This window comes from Pezoporus occidentalis, unplaced genomic scaffold (genome assembly GCF_034315485.1).
Source record: "Pezoporus occidentalis ecotype Australia unplaced genomic scaffold, CSIRO_AGI_Poc_V1 ctg69, whole genome shotgun sequence".
NCBI classification, from domain to species: Eukaryota; Metazoa; Chordata; class Aves; order Psittaciformes; family Psittacidae; genus Pezoporus; species Pezoporus occidentalis.
The window spans coordinates 3,187,780-3,212,397 of NW_026916041.1; the positions used below are offsets into that span (position 1 = coordinate 3,187,780).

General features: G+C 39.7%; 1 protein-coding gene across 2 annotated transcripts; it reads left to right on the forward strand.

Moving 5' to 3' along the window:
* Positions 1–8,387: 8,387 nt before the first annotated feature.
* Positions 8,388–21,589, forward strand: LOC134175516 (carbonic anhydrase 3-like). 2 transcript variants are annotated; one of them, XM_062641566.1, is made up of 7 exons: positions 8,388–8,443; positions 8,517–8,714; positions 11,971–12,089; positions 14,061–14,153; positions 15,934–15,999; positions 18,530–18,685; positions 19,862–21,589. In XM_062641566.1, exons 1-7 carry the CDS (start codon positions 8,407–8,409, stop codon positions 19,979–19,981), a joined length of 789 nt encoding a protein of 262 aa, XP_062497550.1. In that variant the 5' UTR covers positions 8,388–8,406; the 3' UTR covers positions 19,982–21,589. The 2 variants fall into 2 exon arrangements, with proteins under 2 accessions (XP_062497550.1, XP_062497551.1); XM_062641567.1 differs by lacking the exons at positions 8,388–8,443; positions 11,971–12,089 and having other exon boundaries at positions 8,546–8,714.
* Positions 21,590–24,618: the final 3,029 nt, after the last annotated feature.

A 24,618-nucleotide genomic window follows, 5' to 3' on the forward strand; every position in this document is an offset into this window, starting at 1 on the left:
TGCTTGGATATATAAACTGCTTATATTGACTGTCTTGAGACTTCTAATAGGTATTTCCTGATCTGTGATTGTTATCACATATTTATTCCTCATTTCTCTATTCCAGCCCAGCATATTTCTTAAAACTAACCATTAAGATCTACTAAGGAATTAGGTCAGCTACATTTTGTATCTAGGTTGTGCAGTAGTGAACTGGTGCATCATTCATGTCCTCAGAGAATGCACCTCAGTGTTCATCCTGAACACAAAGGTTTCATCATTCTTAACTCTGAGCAAACCAAAGGCATTTCTAAGTCTAGAATGATTGCTTGACTATATAAAAAGGAGAGTTTCTTGAAATTACTAGGACTGAGGGAAAGACAACAACCCAGCTCCAAGCGAACACGAAGAACCAAAGAGAATTATTTGTATTCTCAACCACTTTCCACACTCAAAACTGTTCTACAATGACAGGGATTAGGATCTGTGCCTGTGACAATCTGGGGAGGATGCACAATCACTGCTGTCAAGTGGGACAAAGTCTGTAGTTCCAGATCACACATGGCACCTGGCTACCAGCAGACAGTGCTTGCATGCTCTGGGTTAGGGGCCCCAAGCTGGGATAACAAAAACAGTTTCAGTGTTCACTATTACTGAGCTCATTATGTGTTGATTGTAAGCAGTGACCACTAGTGAAGTGGAAGAAGCAGCAAATACCAGAGGCCACCTCTCAGTGTCACTCATTAGTATGATGCTGCACTATTTCCAAAAAAGCCTGAAGTGCAGCACAATATAAAGGTAGTCATTGTCTTCACTGCAAGCATGAAGCGTAATTTCCTTATTTGCCTCTAGCTTATCACATCAAGACCCTTACTAGTCTTCTTTGCAGAGAAGTTAGGAAGATGTAGAGTGCTTGCACCAGAAAATATTCTGTCCTTGTCTAGGAAGAACAGTTCCACAATGACATAAAGAGTTTACTAATAAAACCCCTCAATTTAAATATCCAAAAGGTAAGTAAGTATTGCATTGATACTTTTCACTGCATTTATAGGTAGTACTGAAGCATCCTTAGGGTCAAGAGTCAAGAACTTAGTTCTGAAAGGGTCTCAGTACTTTGGCTCCGTTCTTCAAATATATTTCTGTACCTCAGCACTACTGTATGTAGTATGTGAGTAAGGTCACTAAAACAGCTATGAGTTTTTAATGGCAATTTGGTTGTATCATATAAAATAAGTCTAGCAATGACCTTCAAAACCAATCATGAAGTTTTGGCATTCATTCAGGAGAGAAAAGATTAGGGGATTTTTCAGGACACATAATGAGATGCATTGGGCAGCCAACACACTTGTAGAGAATGAATAGTAACACCACAGAGAAAGTTAAAGACATTTCAAGAAAGAAACTGGGGACACAGAAAGGTGGGAATGGAGGGAAAAACTAGCAAAATCTGTGCTGGACAGACCACTGAACTGAGTCTGCTGAACTGTCAAACCAACAGCATCTCAGTTAGTTGTACTGGCAACTTTGAAGAGCACACAGGTTGCAGAATCCACAGCCCAAGCTTGTAATGGTCATGCTAGAGAAAGCTGTATATTTCAGAGGAACCCATAAAGATGCATCAGTATAAAGTCACAGAAATGAGACTTAAAATGCAGAGGATGGAATCTGAGGATTTTGTCCATAAGACTGTAACATACTACCAACTGCAAAATGAGGTACGGCTCTATCACTGTATTCTCAGAGAAGATTTTAGAGATGACATCTTAGGATCACTGCATGTCATTCTTTTAGCCTGTCTCTGTGGGGTTTGTTAAAAAAAATAATAAATGCCTTTGATATATTCTTAATTTCTTTTGCTGTTCTGAAAAGAACATTAATATTTCCAGCTGATATTGGGTTTAGGTTACTGAAAGCTTTTTATTACGTATTTCTTTCCCTCTTTTCTGGTATTACCTGCCCTTCGATATGTGTTGTTGAAATTTGTTTATTTGACAAGCATGGGTTTCCTTATATTGACTACTTTTTAATTACATACTCCTTACACTTCCTATACACATCTAAATGTTTATAGTTCTACACATCAAGTTCTCTTTTTATGACCAACAGATGATGCTTTGAAAGTTGTTTTGCTGTCTCAAGAGTGAAATCCTGACTCCACTAAAGTGAAGAGAAGCACAGGTGTTGACAGAAATGGGATGCTATGCTCTGACCTTTTGAAGTGCGCAAATGGTATGGATTCATAAGCAGTGACTTTCTCAGGGCTTTAGGAGGCAAAGATCTCAAGGCATTTCTGGAAGACGATTACAAGCTGAAAATTCTGCTGCCTGCAGAGGGCGTATTTCAAGGGCTGAGAATCCAATGATTTTATTACATAACTCTCTTTTAGGAGGACATGTCTCACAGGAAAAAATGCATGAAGTTATTTCTGATTTGCTGCATCATTAACTATGTGACATATATCAAAAATGTCTTCTGTAAAACTCTTACGAAGTCCTTCAGCTTCATTTTAGCATTCCTGTGGTCTGGTTAGGGCTGTTTGTAGGCAGATGTTACTGCCAGAGTATCATGAAAGATGAAGGTCACACATAAAACTCTGTCTTGATATAGAAGAGTTGCCAATCTGCTGGAATTTCCAAACAGACATGTCCAGACCTTATAAATGCAAACAGGATAGGTCAAATTCTCATACTTGGATTATTTGAAGTCAGACTGTGCCAGTGTGTATAAAAGTAGACAGCTTAGCTCAGATTTGGATTTCAGAGCAAATCCCTGTGTCAAAAAGAGAAGAGTTATCTTCTTGCAGAGCTCATCAGTTTAGTTTTTCAGATCTGGAAGTCATGTCTTAAACAGGCAGTATATTTTTTTTTTTTTTGTACCAGATCTGTATGTGGCATCTACTTTTGGGGGGGGGGGGGGGGTTGGTTTTGTTTGTTTGGTTTTCCAGTTTGTTGTTGTCATTGTTGCTGGGTTTTTTACTGATAGTCTCTTAGGTCTATGCTCATTTTAATAGATTGCCACAAGGAAAACTTGTTCATCATTTAGTTCCTATTGCTAACTATGAAGTCTGATTTACTGTTTCTATGTTTATTATATCTTATGAACTAAATATTAAGTTCTGCAAATGGTAATGTAGGTTCCGAGCCACAACAGTAGAATGATGAGATTTTGCAAGCAAGGTTCTAGATTCTGAAGTGCAGACTGCAGTTATGTGCCTTCTGAAAAGGGAAGATGCATTAAAAGTCTGCCTAATGTTTGTCTAGATGTGCTACATTCTGTGTTTTATCAAATAAAGTAAATGTAGGTGAGGAACACATCGTGTATAAAAACAACATAATTGACCCAATATGCTTCTCATTTTCCCTTGGCAGATCTTCCAATATAGATCTGGCCTTCAATGGGGGTTTCCATTCATGCCTACAATGTTTTCCATAGCATGGCATCTCAGTGAAGTGGAAGGCATATGACAATTTGGCTTTTTTGGCTATGGCGTCCTCAATCAAAAGCACGGAGTGACATTCCTTTCCTGCACTGCCTGGCATGCAATGTGCAATATGTCAAAAAACATTGCTGCCCCTTCCATATCGTGTATTGTTTTCTTCCACAAGCTATTAAATACAGTGGAAGATATTTCATATTTAGATTGGTCACAGGCAGTGAGTAAATAGTTTTGCTAATTTAACAATGTGCTTATTGTGGGCACATTCTGTGCTCCAGTAAAGCCTTTTGCATGAAATCACCCATGGGAAATAGCCCTAAGCACAGTGGAACCTGGAAAACTTAGCTTCGAGCAGGGGAACTCTTGAATTACGTGGTTCTGGTGTATTTATGTCTGTGTCCCCTTACAGTCAGCCATCCCTAGCTGTCACCCTGGCCCCTGGAGACTGCTGGAAACTGACACACTGAGGTGGAGCAGCACTTCGATTGTTCTATGTCAAGGTATTGGCCAAAACAGTCCTGGCTGGCAGAGCCCAAGGCTGCTGTAGGTCACTTTCCAATGCATCATTCTTCTGTACATGCTTTGTGTGCTCTGGGTTAAAGCTGTGGCTCTGAGCCATTTTCCAGACTCCACTTATTCCTGCTTCATGTTCTCAAATAAAGGATCTATGATTTCAGGTAAGCTATTTTCATAAGTGAGGTGAGCATGATTATGCTTTTTGTTTCTTTACTGAAAACAAATATTGCATCTGAACTACAAGTCAAGTCCAACACAGCATCGCATAGCCATAGCACGTCAATTAGTTTTGGTTCCTCTGTTTCAATCTTTCATCTAGATGACAAATATATAAAACCCTCTTTTGGATGACGATGGTTAGGTGTCCAACAGGACCACTATGTTTTATTTATTCTGATAAGCATTTCAAGTAAACTGTTGTCACCAGGTGCCCAGCTGTGATCCTGTTACTGGGTACCAGTTTCAGACACGTGTGATGTGTGCATTTCTCTACCTCACATGGGGGAGAGGGGTAACTGTAACAGAGAAGCACTTTAGCATGAAGAATGCTGGTTTATATCCACTGGGATTGGATTATACTACTTTTTAATATTACACTTTTACAGCTAGAGAGTGACAGGAAGCTCTCTGGCAGGTATCTTTCAAAGCTGTGACATTGCTGCTTTCTTTAATGAGATCACTTTCCATGGTTTTTTTTTCCACAGCACTTGTTTTTTACTTAAGTACTTACACTGTATGTGCTGCATTGCTGGATCACTCTAAAAGGACAGAGAGAGAAGCCATATCTAGTATTTATTCAGCCTGCACTTCACCTAGCAATCTCCATCTGATGCTCAGATCAGTTCTAACTTTAAGGGCGAAATCAGAACACTATGAACAGATGCACAGCTTTCCTTCTGCAACTGAAATAATAGATAATGACTTTACTAATATGTCAGCCATTAATGATGCTGCTGAAATCTGCCATTTGCTTTAGTCAGTTTGCTTTAATTCCCCAGTTTTCCTCTTTCCTTCCCTGATTTCTCAAACCTTATCTTTCTGATGAAACAGATGTCAGCTGTACTGCAGCTGGGCATGCAGAAATCCTGAAGTGTTTCATGAACGGTATAGGTTCATCTTGTTATGCTCTTCCCTTTGCTATCACAGATGGCTGTTGGCTTTCTAAACATGTCAGAGGTTTAGAAAATAAAGACAAATCACCTCAATGCAGCTATGAATGCACTAGGTGAACTACCCCTAAATGTTTAAAGCCGCTTCATTTTCTTAGTTATAATGGCTTTTCCATGACAGATGTATCTAATTCCTAGAGAAAGCAATGTTATGCAAGTTAGATGATAATGAATTTCTTAGACAATATCAGAAGAAAAGGATAAATGTGAAGGTAGGTCTTAAGGGATGCAAAAATAATTTTATTGTGATTATCTCTTAATGCAGATAAAGCTACTACATTTTCTTTTTACTGTGCCTTTGATGATGAAAGCAAGAGGAAAAGAATACCACTACCATCAAGTCAGTGAGGCACTGTGATATGACTCAGTGCCTGGAGCTGACTCCAAGTACCCACACTGTTGATCCTACCATTTGTCACTTCTGCATAAGTCAGTGCCTAGAAGTCACAACATGCAGAAGCTGACAAAGAGCTGATCATCAGGGTGCAACACGAACAGTTCACTGGAAAGCTAAAATATGAAGACTTGCTGTAGGCATGGAAGTCCTTAATAGAGAAGATTATGTAAATTCTCTCACAGAGCAATGAATTTAAATCCTGTCAAAAGAACTGACTTGTACCCTTTTCTATATAATACAAATCATAGAATCATAAAATCATAGGTTAGTTTGGGTTGGAAGGGATCTTAGAGATCATCACGTTCCAACCCCCCTGTCATGGGCAGAAGCAACTTTCACTAGACCAGGTTGATCAAGGCCCTGTCCAACCTGGCCTTGAATACTTCCACAGATGGGGCAGCCACAGCGTCTCTGGACAACCTGTGTCAGTGTCTCACCACCCTCACAGTAAAAAACTTCCTAATATCTAATTTAAATCTATGCTATTTCAGTTTAAATCCATTACCCTTTGATCTCTCACTACATGCTGTTGCAAAAAGTCCTTCTCTGTATTTCTTGTAGACCCCCTTTAGGTAGCAGAAGCTGCTGTTCTCCCCAGAGATCTTCTCCAGGCTGAACAAGCCCAGCTCTCTCAGCTTCTCTTCACAGGAGAGGTGCTCCAGCCCTCTGAGCAGCTTTGTGACCTCCTCTGGACTCACTCCAACAAGTCCACATCCTTCTTATGTTGGTGGCCCAGAGCTGAATGCAGTAATCCAGGTGGGATCTCACATAGCAGAAGGGGGAACAATCCCTTCCCTCAACCTGCTGGACACACTGCTTTTGATCCAGCCCATCACACAGTTGATTTCTTGAGCTGCAAGCGTACATTGCTGGCCCTTATTGAGCTTCTTCATATCCTTTACCTCCATAAACGGCTCCAATAAGCACTGTTTTTATATAGGAAGTCGATGAGAAGTGCCCCTGAGCCTTCAATAAACAAGCCTACTAAAGCTGTCTGTTTATATAGTCAGAAAATGAGCTGGTCCAATTAGAATTTCATGAGCTCACAAATGCTTTTTCCTAGGAAGATGAAGTAGAAACCATTTCAAAAGGATTAATGTCTAAACTTTCTGAATTAAAATTGTAATAGGTGTCAATTTTACATGCTTGTCCTTGCAACAAATTATCCATTTGATTGATGACAGTAAAAGATAGTATTTTCTTTAGTTTTAGAGTTCTCTTTTGGAAGTGAAAAGCTGTGATTTTTCCATACAACTGTACTTAAATCACCTCCTACTATTTTCTTAATTGAGCTCTGCCTAAGGAAGATGTGAGGAACTACATTTTTTGAAGGACACTTTGCTAATGAGTTCATCTTTATATGTTTAAAGATGGCAAGAGGAACTCCTCTTATAAGTTGCTATGGTTTACTGAGTTTCACTCTGATCTATCTTCTCTATGTAAAGATATTATATACATGCTTACATAAATCTTCTCAGGTGCAGGTTTCTAAGTAAGAGGTCTTGTCCTACCTTTCTCTCAAAGGGGGGATGTCTGCTTATGATTAACCTCAGAGCAAAACAGATTGACTAACAACATTTAATGAAATCATGTACTTACCCTTAAGTCTGTATAGTTAGTTATTAGCTTCATTATATAGGTAACCTAGAAGGGGAACTTTTATCCTCCAGATTCTTGGAGACATGAAATATGACCAAACTACACTTAGTCTCTGTATGTTGCAGTTTCTCAATCTTTTCCCTGCATCTCACCAATACAAAGTGTTTACAACTTCTCAAAGCTGCAAGTTTATTTTGCTACTTTCCAGTGCTGATGTGTACAAGGAACATTTGAGCGAGTTTGCTGCAACTGTGTTGAAAATCTCCATTGTCCATGATACTTCTTGGCTGACTCCCAAATATTTAGCTTAGGATATTATTTAGCTCGAGGTATCCAGTTTGAGGTAGCATTTAGCTAGAGGTAGATAGAGTTGCCGCAGTCATAACAGAGACTGACAAAGCCAAGGGAGACTGTAGGAAAGCTGGCATTTGAAAGAAAAGCTTTAGTATTCAACGGAAATGTACAGACAATGCCAACTAACACAACCATACCAATAGCTCCATCATCTGAAAAACTTTTCCTGACTGAAATGTCACCTGCTAAGTTGCCTGACATGAGAAACACGCTTGGTGTAAGGCTCCCTGTGCAAAAAAAAAGAATCGACTGGACAATGTCAAACCCGAATTTGACTGGAAAGCCTTCATTCCATCAGGAATGGCCTGAGTTGAGGCTGTCAGAGGCTAGCTCTGTGTAACAGCATGGTTTTGCAGGCTATGAGGCATGCTTTCAGGCAGACAGTGTCTTCCGGCGCTGTTAAACAGAGTACTTGCGAGCGCAGTGATGCCGCAGCCCTGGAGCCCACCTAGCCTGTGAGCTCGCCCAGGACCATCGGCGAGCACTTCTCGCGTGGAGCACTGCCCGCAGACGGGGAAAACCTGGCGGGCAGAGCCGGGCTGGGTGCTGCGTTCCGCCTGGCTGGCTTCCCGTGCTTGTGCAGCCGCCCTCCGCCCCAGCCCGGCTCCACGTCCATTGCTGCCTCAGGCCCAGCACCGCCGCCCGTCCGCTCCTGGTGCACCCTTCCCGCTGCCGGGGCCGGGAGTGCCCTTGTGCGGGGTGTGAAGGCGGCTGCTGTGCCCCCTGACATCCCTCTGCCCCGTCCCTGGGGCAGGAAACGTTCCTTCCCGTCTACAGCCCTACCCGCCCCGCAGCCGCCCGGCGCCGCCCTGCCCCTGCCCACCCCTCAGGGGAGGACGCGAAGCCGCAGAGCCTTATAAAAAGCCCCCCGAGGCGGGCGGCAGGAGCGCACCGCGCTGCCGGGGCCGCTGCCGAGCGTAAGGGACGGGACGGGGTGGAGCGCGGGCAGCGGCACCATGGCCCAGGCCGTGTGGGGCTACGACAGCGACAACGGTGAGTTGAGGGCGCGGGGCCGCCGGGCCGGGCTGAGCGAGGGAGAGAGACATTTCCCTGCCTTCCTCCGCAGGACCCGAGCGCTGGCATGAAAACTACCCCCTGGCCAAGGGAGACAAGCAGTCGCCCATTGAGATCAACAGCAAGGACGTGAAGCACGACAGTTCTCTCACCTCTTGGCACGCCAGTTACGATCCCGGGGCAGCGAAAACCATCCTAAACAACGGGCGCACCTGCCGAGTCGTCTTTGATGACACTTTCGATCGATCAGGTTGGTTTTTGTTTGGCTTTTGGGGGATTATTGTAAGGAGCTGAGCAAAGAGTTGGGAATCAAAAAGCATCCTGTGGTACCTGACCTATGCAGGCTAGCAAAGAAAAGTCATTTGGGAATGTAAAGTAGTTTATTCTGGTGGATCCAGCCATTTTTAGGTCCACCATAGATGGGACAGGGAGGCTGGCGCTGCAGGGGCATTCCTAAGATTTGGACTCTGCTGGAAGGTGGACTTCTCCCCAGGTCACCTCCTTCAACACAGACACCACATCCTCAGGTTTTGTGTAGGGAGAGAGCCCTCTTCATACAAACATACCTCAGGCTGTGGCTCTGGTAGCCCAAGGGCCTGTGCAAAAGTGTTTCTCCACCAAAAGTTTGTATTTTAATAGTCAGTCATGTTTATATACAGAAGCCAATTGCAGGTATTCTGTATATAACCCCAGAGGGGTTTAGTGTGTGCTCTGAGGCACTTCGGAAACAAAAACCTCCTATATACATTTCCAGTGACAGTGATTTTGATTTCTTCTGTTTGTACAGAAATTCTTCAAATACTGCACAACCTGAAAAAGCTATGAAGATAATATTTATGAAAATAGCATTTCATAGCTTCTGGAAAGCTACGAAATAGCTTTGTAATGTCAGTGAGAGAGGGCAGCCTCGCATCTCAAAGTCAAATTGTTCAAAAACTGACTCCAGAGCTATGTCAGTGTGTAAGCTCTGAATGCAGACAGGCAACAACTATCAACATGAATAATAAATTCTCAATACCATATAATACAAAGATATCTCAAGAGCATACATTATTGATCAGTTCAAGAAGGAAAACAATCTAATTAATGGAAAACAGTTACTTTCCATTATGTTTTCCTATATCTGCTTTGGTGGCATTTGTATTGGGATTTTATTCTTAGTAAGCTTTGTAATTAATTAAATACATCTGCATTATACTGAAAGATCTCCATCTCTCTTAGCAAGAGAAACTCATTGTTTCCTTGGACTCCTGCCAATAGAGCTACCTGTTACTGTTCCACGTCTCGCAGACGGAACCTAAATTACATAGGACAGGGGCCATCTCTTTGCTATGTATTTGTATGTACTTTAGTATTTATTACAGCAGTTCATACACAATGACCTCAGACAAATCATAAATAAATTGCACTTTCGTTGCAACACAGAATCCTCTTCCACAAGCAGTTCATAAAATCGGTGCTGTGGCTGAAAGCATGGGAAGTAAATTGATTATGAACCTTTTTCACATGGTGGTTCTGCTCTGTCTTCTTTGCAGCTTCCTAAGGGCTGAGGTGTTTAGACAGAGGCTGCTCAAGACCATGTCTGCCCAGGGAACTGTTTTGGAGAAAGACCCTAATTTGGCCAAGCAGAGTACAGTCCTTCCTCTAAATTATCTTTCCTCCATTTCTTCCCTGCCTTTCCCTCCCCATCACGTCTTGTCATTCCTCTGGACATTAACTGTGCACAATCACTCCCTGCTGCTGTTACTAACTTTCTGCAGGCTGCTGGACAGTAGTTTAGGAATCAAGCCTTTCATAGGGATGTGTCTGATTGGAATCACATACAATGTTTGACAGCTGTGAAAAACCACATGAGAAAGCATTTAATAAACCTTTTTTACCTTATGTAGTGGCAACAGCTGAGGATAAGTAGTAGCCACAGACCTGATTTTAACTGGAAAAAGAAATCTAGCTTGAAGATATTGATCTAATCAAATGGAAAATTTTGAATGTTAAGATTTATTTTTATGGTGGAGGGGTCTGTATACTGTTATGAAATGCTGTTTCCAAGTGCGTCGCAGTATGATCTCTGGAAAGGGCTATCTGTAAGAAACAACTGCTACATGAGGTCCCAACTCTGTTGATTTAGCTTGTGAAAGTAATTAGATCATATAAATTCAGCTCCTGAAAGTTTCTGCTCCCCACTGATTCCAGTGTGAAATGGCAAGTAAATAATTGTGAGGATTTGGGTCTTAAGAGTCTATGTCTTATTTTTCCTACATTCACAAGTAAAACAATACATATTTTCTATTGCTGGCTTTTATACAGAAGGCTTACTTATAACCTGTATGAGTTAGTTATGATAATTTAGTTATGTACAAACTCAGAAGCTAATTGGAACTACATGCTAAAACTCAGCCATTTGTTTCTGCCCCCCAGTGGCTACGATGTCTACCAACTAAAAAGAGAAACTGCAAAATCAAACCTTTTGCTCTGTGTGTTCCAACACATATAATATCAAGAATTAATTTGAAACCACGAGGGACAAGAGGATTTAGATACTACTTCAACCTTAACTTTGAACTTCAAAGCTATTGGTAGACATTCAAACTTGAGTGCTATTTAAACAAGTTCTTCTGGCACTGCAGTTGTGAATTGCATTACCAGCTTCTGTGTAAGGGACATGTCTCATTCCTGTCTTAGGTAAGGAATGAAAAATGTATTTGAGAGATTATCCTCGAAGCAGTCCCTGCTTGAAAGAATTCCTAAACTAAAAGAGCAGGTATTAGGTTTTGAAAGTCAGAGTTGATGTCAACTGTCAGACGGATGCATGGTCAGCATTATTCGGCTATGAACAGCAGACATAATGGCTTCTTAATTTTTTTCATTATTGGCAACGTAAATGTGGACTATAGTTTTTACTTGCTCAAGAACACTTTTCTAGTTAATTTGACCTAAACTTTCTTCTCTTCCCCCAGTTTTAAGAAATAGATTTATTTTTTTAGTTTTCTGTTGTGTGGTTTTGGCTTTTTGGTTTGGTTTTGGGTTGTTGTTTTTTTTAAAGGAGCAAACTATGCTGTTTGGTTATCTGAACTGTAAAAGGTATGCCAGTCATGGACTAGAGGTATGCTTCAAAGCACCTTTGGGTTAATTTCACAGTCCTATTCCCAACCATTTCACAACAGACCATTTCTTGACAAGGATTAACCTGAATGCCTTCCGTCTCTCTCCACATCAGGAACTATAGGGTGTCCACTTGCCAAAAGAAAAGCTGCTTGTTGGGCAACGGGGGTTTGATTCTGTGTTTGGCTCACAGCAGATTTCACAGTTTCCACATTAAGCAGGACTCCTCCTGAGAGATAACAGAATTCAGCTCCTGTCTTGTAAAGGGATAAATGTTGTGATCCTTACTGCAGTTAGCTGGATTTCCAAGAGGTGCTCCACACTTTTGAAGTATGGGTCCCTGCACAGTGAATGTGTATGTCAGTGTTCTGTAGGCTAGTGCTGATGTGGATTGTCTATCACAGTGCTGAGAGGTGGGCCGCTCACAGGAGCCTACAGGCTGCGTCAGCTTCACCTGCACTGGGGTTCCTCTGATGACCATGGCTCTGAACATGTTATAGATGGGGTGAAATACGCAGCAGAGGTAGGATTTACTTTTGACAGTAGTGTTCAGTACTAACTGGAGTCTTAGTGTTTGTGCATCTGAACAGATTAACCATTCTCCCTTTTGTGAGTATTTAGCTATGGATTTTTCTCTAAAAATCCGTGAAACTTGTGAATATTCATCAGCATGCAGTGGGGTAAGTTGCATCTGCCAACAAATGTATCTTTGCAAGTATATACTAACATGGAATTTGCTTCTTCAAGCAAGAGTTTTGCTGGTATTTTAGAATGTTTTAAAAATATTTGAGGCAAAGTGATATGTTATTTCCAAATAGGAAGATCTGTTTTCTGCTGACAGCTTTTGGCTTTCAGCTATTTGTGGTATAGCTTGAATGACTAAGTTAGTTTCAGAAAGGATTGCTAAGGAATAGAAAAACTCACTAAAAGCACATTTGATAAACTGACATTCAGAATTAGATCCACCTTAAAACAGATTCAGAGTGGTAAAGAGTATCTTCCAGTTTCTGAACATCTGTGCTTTAAAATCTGTTTATTTTCAGGAACTGTGGACAATGGTTGGTTGGTTGTATTTTAATGTAAGCTACTGCACTATTGTTGTCCAAATTTGCTAAAATTGATGGTTTCTCTAGGCCCTGAAGACTTCTTGATGTTTTCATTACTGATGTTAGTGAATTACTAGCAAATGTTACCCCCTTCCTCCATCTTATTTGAGAATAAGCTCAAAACATATGCTTACTCCCACAAAAAGTCTGCAGTAGTGTTTTCCTGCCTTCCACCTCTACCCTGAATGTGTAGAGCAGGTGCGTTGCCCACCTATCATAGGAGAAAATTTAGGCATGCATTTTGCAGGGTCAGTGTGCACAAACATTGAGAGATGACTGTGAGTGATGATTTGGGGGAGAAAGGGGTTCCCATTCTTTGGCCACAGCCAAACTGTGTTAGTGTTCTACTTTCTGTGGCCAACTAAACAGACAAATTCTGCTTCCTCAAGCTATTTCTTGGTTAGTTCAAGCACAGGCTTTTTATGTTACTTTTGTTTGCAGTTCTCAGATAGGTATTGGCAGGAGAAGAAAGCCTGGAATGTATAAAATTTTGCTAGCATGCAACCAAAGGTATATGGCTGCTCCACCTTTATCTTAAGCAATGATATCCTTATCCTCAAGAGAAAAGAAACATAAATCAATACATTAATTTCTATTCAGGACAAATGATTTTGTTGTTATTTAAAATAAATATTACTATGCATTAAAAAAAAAAGGTAAAATTTGCATTCAAAAATATGCACCGTATGTTTGGATTTTGGTTTGGGTTTTTTGCATGGTGCTATGTTCCAGATGCCACTTATTTCAGATTCCACACTGCTGGTTGCAGCAGTTGTAGCTATATGCAGGAGCCAAAGATTTTTTTTAATAGATGGAGAAAGACTTTTTTTTTAATAGATGGAGAAGTAAAAGCTTGAAATATATCCTGAAATACAGCTTTGTTCAAAGTAGAAATGGGAAAGAAATGGCAGGTTACTCTATCCACTCCTTTCCAGTACAATGCGCTTGGAGTAGTAACAGATAAAAAACAATGTGTGCACTGAATACAGTCCAGTGTAAATCCTTGAGCTGATATCTGCATAACCTGAAGATCAAAAAGTCTACTGGAGATGAAGTGCATGTCAGGAGGTGGTTTATGCACTGCATGTGTGCATGCCGCGTGCTTGGGTTAAATTGTTTGTAGTTGCATTGTCTGATTAATTTTTAAATATATTGTGTGGAAAGCACAATTTTCTTCTTATGCTTCAATTAAATGCAAAGTGGTGCTTTATAGGAAATGAGAGCATATGGAAGCATGAGAACAGCAGCAGGAAATACATAAATTTTTGGTTTTCATGTCCATTTACTTACTGTGTACTGTAAACTTTTCTTAATTTAATTCAAAACCTGGTAAGATTGTGCTGTTGGCAATTTCTTGATTTAATAACTGAGGTTTCATTGATTTTTAGTTACATATGGTGCACTGGAATCCAAAACATGGTAATTTTGCTGGAGCTTTAAAACAACCTGATGGAGTGGCTGTTGTGGGCATTTTTCTGAAAGTAAGTCACAAATATTTAGTCTTTGTAATTTTCTGTATATTTCTCTCTAGTGCCAGGGAAAATTGTCCCATAATTGTTCCCTGCACTGTACCATTCTACAGGAGAACACTCAAAGTGATGTACAGACTGATGTCACATGTGCACTAACCTGTTCAGAGCCAGCTTCTGACACCATCTGTACCAGTGGCACATATCATGGGTAGTAGCGAACAAGTCACAAAACTTCAAGCCTGGGACACTTGCTAGCTTTATCCCTGATAGTTGACCAGCTCTGGAGTGTGGACTGAGGAGGACAGTCTGCATAGGAAGAGTGTTTCCTCCTGCCCTTTGTCTGCTAGCAGGTATTGTGTCTGCCTGTCAGCAAGGTTATGTAAACTGAATCCCTTACTTCACATCTTGGTGATCCTTATGTAAGCTGGGAATCAAAAAGAGTTTCACAAACCTGCTTGAAAAAAAAGGAATTCCTGGTAAAAGAAGTTAACTAAGATTTTAACCATGAAATACAACAGCTTGATAACAAAATAATGGAAAACATGTACCAGTAGTTTCAAATTGTTTTTCCTAGTATCAGATGTGCAGGTGGTTTAGGGTACTGAGAAACCCCAACAGGCACACAAACTAATAGCAGTAAGTTACGCAAACTTCAGCTATGTCACTTTATGTCAAGAGGGCATTTCAGCTTGAACAATATCAGAGAATAGCTCTCCTTATATTGTTTTATCACTAGTAAGCTGCATTTATACAAGCAATAGCAAGTGGATGTAATTAATTTTGCCACAGTGTTCCTGGACAGGGTAGATCCAATTAATTTTAATTCTGTTACACTGTGAGCAAGCCTGACCTTTTTTTCTTGTGGTTAGTTGGTCAGCACTTGTCCAGATTCTCCCTTATGATTATGTCCTTCAATTATTCTTTCTTTGTCACTTCTTCTGGTCTTTTTTAGGCTAAAGCTTTTATCTTGAAAAACACAAGAGTAACGCTATCTTCCTATTAATCATGCTAAGGTCAGCTAAAAGGTCTAGAAAAGTACATGGTATCAGTGTATCTTGTCTGGCTTTCTTTCCTTGTTTCCTTCTTGCCCTTTAGTGTAGGGGCTGTTTTGCTCTGGGTTTGTCATGTTCTCCAACTGCTTTTTTGGGTATTGCTAAAACAGAGATAGAACTATCTCCTGAAGAACTGAATTTAATCTATTTTGGAGCAAGACATGGCAATAACAGCATGTCTTAACGCATACTGTCTACTCATCTTGGATGCAGAACCACGTCAGAGTTTTCGGAGGTGCTGAATTTCATGAACACAAACAATAAAGTGACCCCATAGCTTGAGGAGGTCATGACATGAATCTCATCGTGTCTGACACGAAGTCTGATCTGACTGCATATATGCTGTAGAGTGTTTGAAGTGCCTGCAAGAACTCAGCTCGTCAGATTATCAACACTTTGCAGAGTGCTCATATATCTCACACTGGTTGTGGGTTGCTTTCAAACCAGGAGCCAAGAGCCAGGCCTCGGGTGATGTAGCTGACACTTGTCTGACCACGCAGTTTGCTCCCCAGACAGTGCGAGGTGCCTTGTAGAGTCCTTCAACACATTCTTGAATTGCAAAGCCAGTTACTTGAGTCTGCTATTCTGGATGTGCTTTTAACACACATAATTTTGTGTCTGTCTGTACCGGATGTTCTGCAAGTACTGCTGCTAACCTGACAGATGGGATGTACTGAATTTCTTTCAAACACTGTGGAACATGATAAAAAATGCAGTACTTGTGCTTTGCATTGCAGGTTGGAAATACTCCCAAACCAGAGATGAAGAGAATTCTTGAAGAAATTGATAACATTAAGACCAAGGTATCAAAACAATTTCTGTGATATAATGTAGTTGAAAAGCAGCACAAGCAGAAATCAGAAGTTCAGATTAAATTCTTGTCATCATTCTCATACCTAACAGTAGCACGAGAGGTGATACATTGAACTGTGGAGCAGGAAACTTTCTTTTACTTTAGTAAACACGTAACTCCTCACTTCTGTAAGTATTCTTGTTGTAAAGGATTTTCTACCAATCTTTGCACAATTTGTAATCTTATTGATACTGCTCTGTAAAAAATATGTCAGTGATCAAATATCAGGAATAAATGAAAAGATCTTTTTAATATGACAGCAGTGGCCAAAGCAAATGCATAATCGAGTCAGAAATTTAGTTGGCCTGAAATGAGAAGAAACTAGTAGGAATGATGGAGCAAGCTCCTGCTCAATGTAAGGGAGATTAAAAACTTTATTAGTTTTAACATGGAACTGAATTCAGTTATAAAGGATTACACAGTACAGTTTCTACAGGAGCCCTAGGTTCTCTCTTCCTTTGTTTGTGCTGTCATACCAGCACAAACACTATTGCAAACCTATTCTAAACTGGTTTTCAGCTTAGTTAATTATCTAAGACCACAGTCCATACCTATTGCATAGACACAACTGCAGAAGGGACTTCTTTGCAGAGAATTGTGATACTGCATCTGTTGTTACTTAACATGGCAGGGGAGTTGGAACTAAGTGATGTCAAAAGTCCCTTCCAACCCAAACCATTCTGTGGTTCTGATTATTATTTAACATAAACCTAACTTCTAGGTATACTTAAGCAATTCTACTTCATGATAAGTTTTATGATTTTAATGATGCTAAAAGTCCCTTTTTTACATAACATTGAACATACCACCAGATCATCAGAACTGAATTTTAGAAATTTTGTAAGTATTTTCTTACATATTTAGCAGAATTTCTTGCATTTAATTTATGTATGTATGTACTGCCACTGATACACAGGTCTAAGCCTGAAGTCTGTTCTCTCGTCACTCAGTCATATTCATTTTATTTTTCAGCCTTTTCTTAGTCTTCAGATACAATTCAGTTCTTTCTACTGATGGAACCGAAGGTCATTTTTTATTCTCTACCCACTGCTTCCCCTGCTGTGTCAATAATACCTGTCTTGATTCAGATGCTGCTTTCTCTCATGATCCCTCTATAATTTTTTGTCCATTTACTTACAAAAGAGCTTTGCCATGGTTAGTAAAGTTGATCAGTCACCCTGTGGAACACTGTGTCATACAGTGATGACAAGATATACTCCATTACATTGTATCTGAGACTGCCTCACTGGAGATTTCGTGATTTTTATTAGCAAAAAAATAGAAGTCTCATTTCCTACATACAGATATCATCTGTAGTGGTTCTTGGAAAAGGAACAGTTAAAGAAAAGTACATGTGCAAACAGCCACATCTTGTGTTTCATTTCTAATACTTATTTTCTTTCCTATCATCACATATATTTTACCAAGATTACCTATTTTTCAGGAAAGAGTAATAGATGGTATCACTGGTATATTTATTGCACGTGCAGTTTCAACTGCTGTGATGCATTACAGGCTGAGTAGTTTCTTGGACGCTACTTACTGAAAAAGCGTAATTTTGCAAAGTTACTTGCAAACTTATTGAACTTGCATGATTATTTTTCCAGGAAGATACATTTTGAGTCTTGAGGTTATTCTTCCTACCCATGTTTTGTGAAAGGATGTGTGGGAAAGATTTCAGAGCCTCCCACTGCGTTTTCTAGAGTAATAACTCTGTTCCCATCTAGAAAAGATACTCCATGTTAGGAGAAGGAATTAGGAACAATATATTTTGCATTCCAGAACTGCATCCTAAATACCAGTAGAAAAGTGAACTTTCTTGTTTAGTTCTTGTTGCCATGGGAGGATAAGGAAGTCTCATCACAGTCTTGTGGAGATAATCTTGTGGAGTATCCTATCGGATGGAAAAGAAAAACTTCTCAGGATATATTGTCTGCTGTCTGATGTTCTCCCTTGCCTGGTGATAATCACATTTAGTTGTGAGATATTCAGGATCCAGTACTCTTCCAGGAACTAGCTTATTTTTTCACATGAAGTGTAACAGTATCAACAAAAAGATTGAGAATATCACTAAGACATTGTAATTACAATGTAAAAATAGAGAAGACTAACGAATCTGGGCTAAATGCCTGGCCACTGTTCTATCAGATAAAAAGTGTGTGGGTACCCACAGCCACAGCCTTGAACTTTTATCGCAACTGACCCAAAATAAAATAAAAATTTGATAATTTGAACAGAAAAAGGTAACTGTGAATTTGCTTTGGTCCCACACAATTCAGTTTGTTCTACTTTATTAATGGAAACAAAATGTCAGCTGTTATTAATTACAGGGCAAATGCTTGACAGTAAGAAAAGGAGATTGATCTCTTGCATGAATCTTGGTATTTAATTACTTCCTTTATAATAACATAGATACTGATGTCTTTTTAAGATGCATATCCCTAGAGTTACTGCAAAGAGTTATGTCTTGTTTCTCTAAGGGGAAAGAGGCTCCTTTTCAGCACTTTGATCCTTCAATTCTTTTCCCCAAATCTCGGGACTACTGGACCTACCACGGTTCTTTCACAACACCCCCCTGTGAGGAGTGCATCACTTGGATTCTCTTGAAGGAGCCAATTGAAGTCAGCGCAGATCAGGTAAACTCCAGCTAGTTTTGCTACTCCTTTACCAGTTCTCACCAGTGTCTCAGTATGTCAGGGGGATGATTTGCAATCCCTGTGTTTCCTTGTATTTTCTAACGAGGAAAGCTTTATTTGAGCACTGTGAGAAATTTACTGCAGAATAGACTGTTGAAATTGGCTGACCTTGAGAATCAGGGTCCCTTCTTAGACACCTCCTGCAATAGCTTCAACAGCAGTGTTCTTGGGATCCTGAAAACCTTCGGAAGTGTCCCTGAGCCACAAAATTCAGCCATCATAGCAGCCTCAGTTCATTCTCTGTGTTTCAGCATTACGTGGAGAGACTGACATTTAGCTGGTTTCCCAGTTTAAGAAGTTGCTGGTCCACATCTTGACTTCATAAAACCTGTCAGAAGGATCAGACTAGCTAGAACCTGCAAACCTGAATGTTACTACAAATCAGTGGACTAATTGTATTAATATAATGTTCATTTAGACAGGAGAAAGAATAGAGAGCCAGTCTGGGTAAGGTGACCTTCTTTTTAATTCTTGCATTAAGACTTTTGGTTATTTATAGTATTTTCTGGTTCAGCAATACAAGCCAGGGTATAGCCTTTTTCCTGATTTGGCTGGTTTTTGAACAGATTTATTTTGCATTCTGATGAAAGAGTAACAATTAACAAAGTAACACTGAATTTAAATTAATTTGGAGAACAATGTCTAAATGCTGAATTCATGATTCAACTTAGTAATCCTGTTGGCCTATGTTTCTCTGCCGTACAGAACAAAATAGGAACTTCTGCAAACCAGCTTTTTTCTCTACTTGCATAGACTTGGCTGGCCATATTTTCAGAAGTGGTTTAACTACAGTCCAGCTCCAGCAGGGTCATCGTCTTGATCTTCATCAAAAAGAGTAAAGCCCTTTACTCTTCTTCCACATTCTGAGTGTCAATCCACAAATCCAAAAGAAGTCCAGGCAAGGGTAGTGCAGTGTTCTGTGGATGAAGAATGTAAAGATCCACAGAAATAGTGCTAGCTGTTGGGCTGCAGTGATTTCTACCAACAGTCTCTACCACTATGCTTGACATTACATAAGAAAACTCCTCTTCTGTCGTTTTCTGTTTGTTCTAAGCATCAAGGTCGACACTACTTCCAGGTGAATTCACATGGATGCTTTACTTTTTCTTCTTGCAGATGGCAAAGCTCCGTAGCCTTTCCAAGAATCCTGAGAACGAGCCTGTGAACCCACTAGTTGATAACTGGCGCCCACCTCAGCCTGTGAAGGGCAGGATAGTGAGAGCCTCATTCAAGTGAAGTCTCAAGGCTCACTCTGTTCAACCTGAGTGGGAAAACCCCTGCATCCCAAAGTGTAGTTAGTTTTTGCTGTCTACTGCTTTTCCTCTGGATCCAGATCTGTTTCTCAGCTTGAAATCCTGAGTGGTAAAACTGAATCTGATTTTTGAAAGCAGAAAAAAATACTGTATGCAAATGCTAACCTTAATAAGGAAGTGCAAGATATAAGTGATTCTTAACCACAAATGCTGAGTTATTTGTGATGGTGTCACTTCTCTGCCATGTGGTCTTGGAAGAACAATGGGCTCAGTTTCAATATCTAAAATTAACTTCAAAGGAAATGTAGTAAAGGCAGAAAAATGAACCAGTAGTTCAGAAAAGCAGAAATAACAGTGAATGAAAAGGAGGAAAAATACTTGCTTTTAAAGCATCTCTAGTAGCGATATCCCACCTCTAGTGCAAACATCCAAAGGGTAATTTCCTCTTGAACATACCAGATTTCTCCTTCCCTCTCCTGTTCACAGTTTGCTATCCATGATTACATTAGTATTCTGATACAATCAGGCATATTCAGCTTCTGTGTGTGAAGAAAAGATACCTTGCTGTCATTTCAGCATTTACTGTCTGTCATGTCCTGCTGCTGCCCATTGATCTTTTCTTCTTTCACTGTTGCTGTTACTCCACTCATCCATCTGTAGACTGCTGCTGGTGTCTTGGTGCCTTGTGTTCAGTTACACCTTTAGTATTGCTGAGTGGAAAGTGGCTTTTTTCTGATGCTCTGTGTTACCTCCCAGGAAGATGGATTTTTAGTTTTGATGCTGTACCTGTTTATTTTTGACATCTTGGGATGTATATTAATGATTTCACCTATTAGGGACTTTATTGCGTATGGAAAGGGTCTTTGTGGGTGACTCACATTTCATCTGTCTTCCCCAGTACTGAAAAATCAAGGTTAACTCACCTCAGTGTTTGTTTATTGTGACTGTAGTTAGAGACTCATAAGTGAAGTCTCTTAACTTTCTGGGGAGACCCATCAGCTTTTATATACGATCTGAGCAAGGAATCAATCACTGTCAGACAGAAACTTCTAAATCATCTTCCCTTGTCCTTCATCATGTAAACTTTATCACTGCAGCATGCTTCCTAAACAGCATAGCACAAATACCATCTAGTTTGAACCCATGTGCAGACTATGTGAGTAAAGATCTGTTACATTATATCAGGGTTATTATTTGGTATTATACATATGGGAGATTGGGTGGCCAAAGCCGGTGCACAAAGAATCCTGCAAATGAAGCTCTGGGATTCTGTGTATTCCTCTGGCTCATCAGGTGGTAGCAAAGTGGAGTCTTTGTTAGATGTTGCCACAAACATGTTCATAGCAATGTTTTTAAGGGATATGTCAAAGTCTGAAAAAAGCAGGGTTACAAATTACTAAGTGGGCGTTTTCCAGTTCTCCTTCAGTATTGCACTTTGCATCATTACTAGAAAAATGGTGCTCCCAAAAGGAAGTACTGAATGGGTAACATGAGGGAAATTTTGCTGCGATTGCCAGCACAATTCAGTGAGAATTCAGGAATGAAACTGAGAGCAGTGTTTGATCTTTTCTATTCTTGTATACATGTTCAAGACCAGGTTGGATGAGGCCTTGGGTGATACGGTTTAGTGGCAGGGGGGTTGGAACTAGATGATCTTAAGGTCCTTTCCAACCCTAACTATTCTATGTTCAAAAAATTGCTTAATTACCACAGAGAGATATTATTTCAGTTTATTAGAAGTGCGTTTTACTCAGTATAAAGCAGTTTCATTTTAAAAATGAAGTTTGTGTCATCGAGAACTATTTATTGAATCCTTTCTGCATATATTTTGGCATTGGCTTAATCTTATCAGAAGATCAGCTTTTGATATTGCAAGTGCACCACTTGCAACAGTATTGATTTTAAGAGTCTCTTAGATCTTCTTTAAACTCCCAAATCTGTACATCTTCTTAACACATAAATATGTTCCTACAGAAAGCTCATGAGCAAGTTTTTCTACTTAACTAAAGTTTCTTCTGGTAGCCATATGCAGTTGATCTTGAGAAAATTTCAACACAAATAACTGAGACAAAAGTTTGAGCCTTTCTACCTAACTGGCTGTGATGTTTTAATCTCTTGTTATTGGGGCAATAAAACAAGATAACAGCTTTTAAAATAACACCTTTTTTGTCTTCAGATAATCAATAAATTTACTTATATAAAAATTTATTTCTGGTTTTATTTCTGATGCTGAATGATGATTAAAAGTAAGAATTTAGTAGAAATTTTTTTGATACATATGCTTGTAATACAAGATTGGACAGGCACACTTTTACCTGTTGAAGTTTAGTTTAATGTCTTACCCTGGATATTGCATGTCAAAAATATGAGACATCAGAACAGTATCACTTGTTGTCTCTTTTCAGGTACAAAAAAAAAAAGTGTTTATTTCTTGCCTGAACGCAAGTATTCTCTTACATCTTCCCCAAATTCATACATTCATGTCTGATCATGAAAACCACTCACTTGTATATGTATTTCTGTTTCTTGCAAGAAGCACATGGATCAATTAGTTGAAGTGTTGTATTATTCTGAAATTTCCTGGTTAATACATACTTTTTAAGCAGACAAAATAAACTTGTTAAAGTGAAATGATACCTTATTTGTTCACAAAATCAAATACTGAGTGTGCTTTGCTTTATTTGCATGGTTTCTCTACTGTCTTTGAAAGGCAGAATAGGCAGAAGTTTATTAACTACTCACGTAGTAGTTTTGGTTTCAGCAGGAAACACATGCTTTGTATGTTGGCACAAAGCAATACAGTCTGAAATTTATATTCTCTCATGCATTTGCTCTGGATCCATTCTGTCTTCAAACTATAACCACAGAAAAAACCATCAACCTCATTGTAAATACGCTTTACACTTCCTCGCTTGAAGAATAAAGCATACATGGATTTGTTCCATTGCCTTTCTGTCTTTGATGAATAGTGTAGCTCAGTATTGATTACCTTAGTAAGAAACTGAGAATATGTCATGTGGACTCTAATCCTGCTGCTTCGTCTATCTTAGAGAGAGGGAGAGACAGAAAGCCTGTAAATTTTGTATTAACTTAAAACACAGAAACAGACTTGAATACAGATGGAGACCTCGTGGTATTGCTAGGAAAATAAACACCAAGAGTGTGAAAGTTTTAGCCTTTTATATTTGGACTAGGCAGCTTAATACTTAAAAGGATGTGTAGAATCCACTTAATCCTGTACGTAACAAATGCCAGATTTACTTATCAATTAATCATGAATCTAACAGGAGGTAATGTGTGATACAATTGTAGTTTGGATTTCAGTGCAAGAGGCATGCTTGTCCTTGAAATGAATCTAGCATTGATTATTGCAAGTTTCATCCATTCTAATTAAAAGAGGAGCAGATAAAACTGCATTTCCAAAGCTTTTAATTTTAAAAAGGAAATAATTCAGTATTTGTGTGAATACAAATAAAATGAACTTAAAAGTCAAAGGAGCTGTCTCTGCTTCAGAAAAATTAAAAGATTGGCATAATAAATTGCAACTCATCTGTTAAGAACTCTGTTTAACAAGATCTCCCTGGAGATGGCCGCCTGCTTTTCCAGGAAAATCTAACAGGATGGAAATGATGATGCCATCAGGTATGCAGAAGTGGCTGCACTACTGAACCATACCTGGGCTTAGCAAAAGCAGGAGCACTTACACAGAATGTTATCTGTACACCTGGGAATTCTAAAGTCTCACTACTGTGCCAGTAATTCTCCAAGCCCATTAATTCATGCTTTTGCACTTCTATCATGTCATCAGTAGGCAGAACATGCAGTAGGTGTTAGGAAAAAATAAGCCTTTGGTGAATTTGAGTTGCACACTGTCACACTCCTACTAATATCTTGAAGAAGATCTGTCAGGAAACTGCTGAAGAACTCAAAATGCCTTACTGGAGTTAAACCAACTTCCTCAGTGGGCTAGATCAGGGAGACCATAGGCCAGTTCTCTCAGGGCAGTATAGTGGCAACAATAAAGCTTTACTAGACTAAGGGTTTTTTTTCCAATTTCTCCCAGATATTTTTTTTCCCTTACATTCCCACTATTAACCCTACCTTTATCCCATAGTGCAAACAAGTGAATGTCCAGTGCTTCTTGATGGCCTTTTCATGTTCATTTCCCGTAGCCCACACGGTGGAGCCAGTTCCTCAACGTTCACGTTTCTGTCACCACTTGCAGCTACCTGGAGGCCTGAGCTGCCACACAGAGAGGATTCCTCTAGCCTGCAGGAGTAATTAAATAAGCATTGAAACAAATCCAGTTTATCCAAGTTACTCTTAAGCTATGAGATCCTGTGTTTAAATATACGTGGATAGTAGCAGACTAATACCCATCTCCATCTAGAAAGCTTTTGTATTTTGCCTGCATGTTTACTCATGCAAAGTCTGTGTATATAATAAGTACTTTTGCTTCTGTAGGTTAAAAAAAGTCTGGCTAATTCCATTCCTAAAGTCCCAAAGAATCCTTTTGCACAGTAAGAGGAACTAAAGATGAAAATTCCCCAGTGATATGCACCAAATTGGTTGCTGATTTGAGCAATCATGAGACCAGGACTGCAGGACATGTTGTCCTGA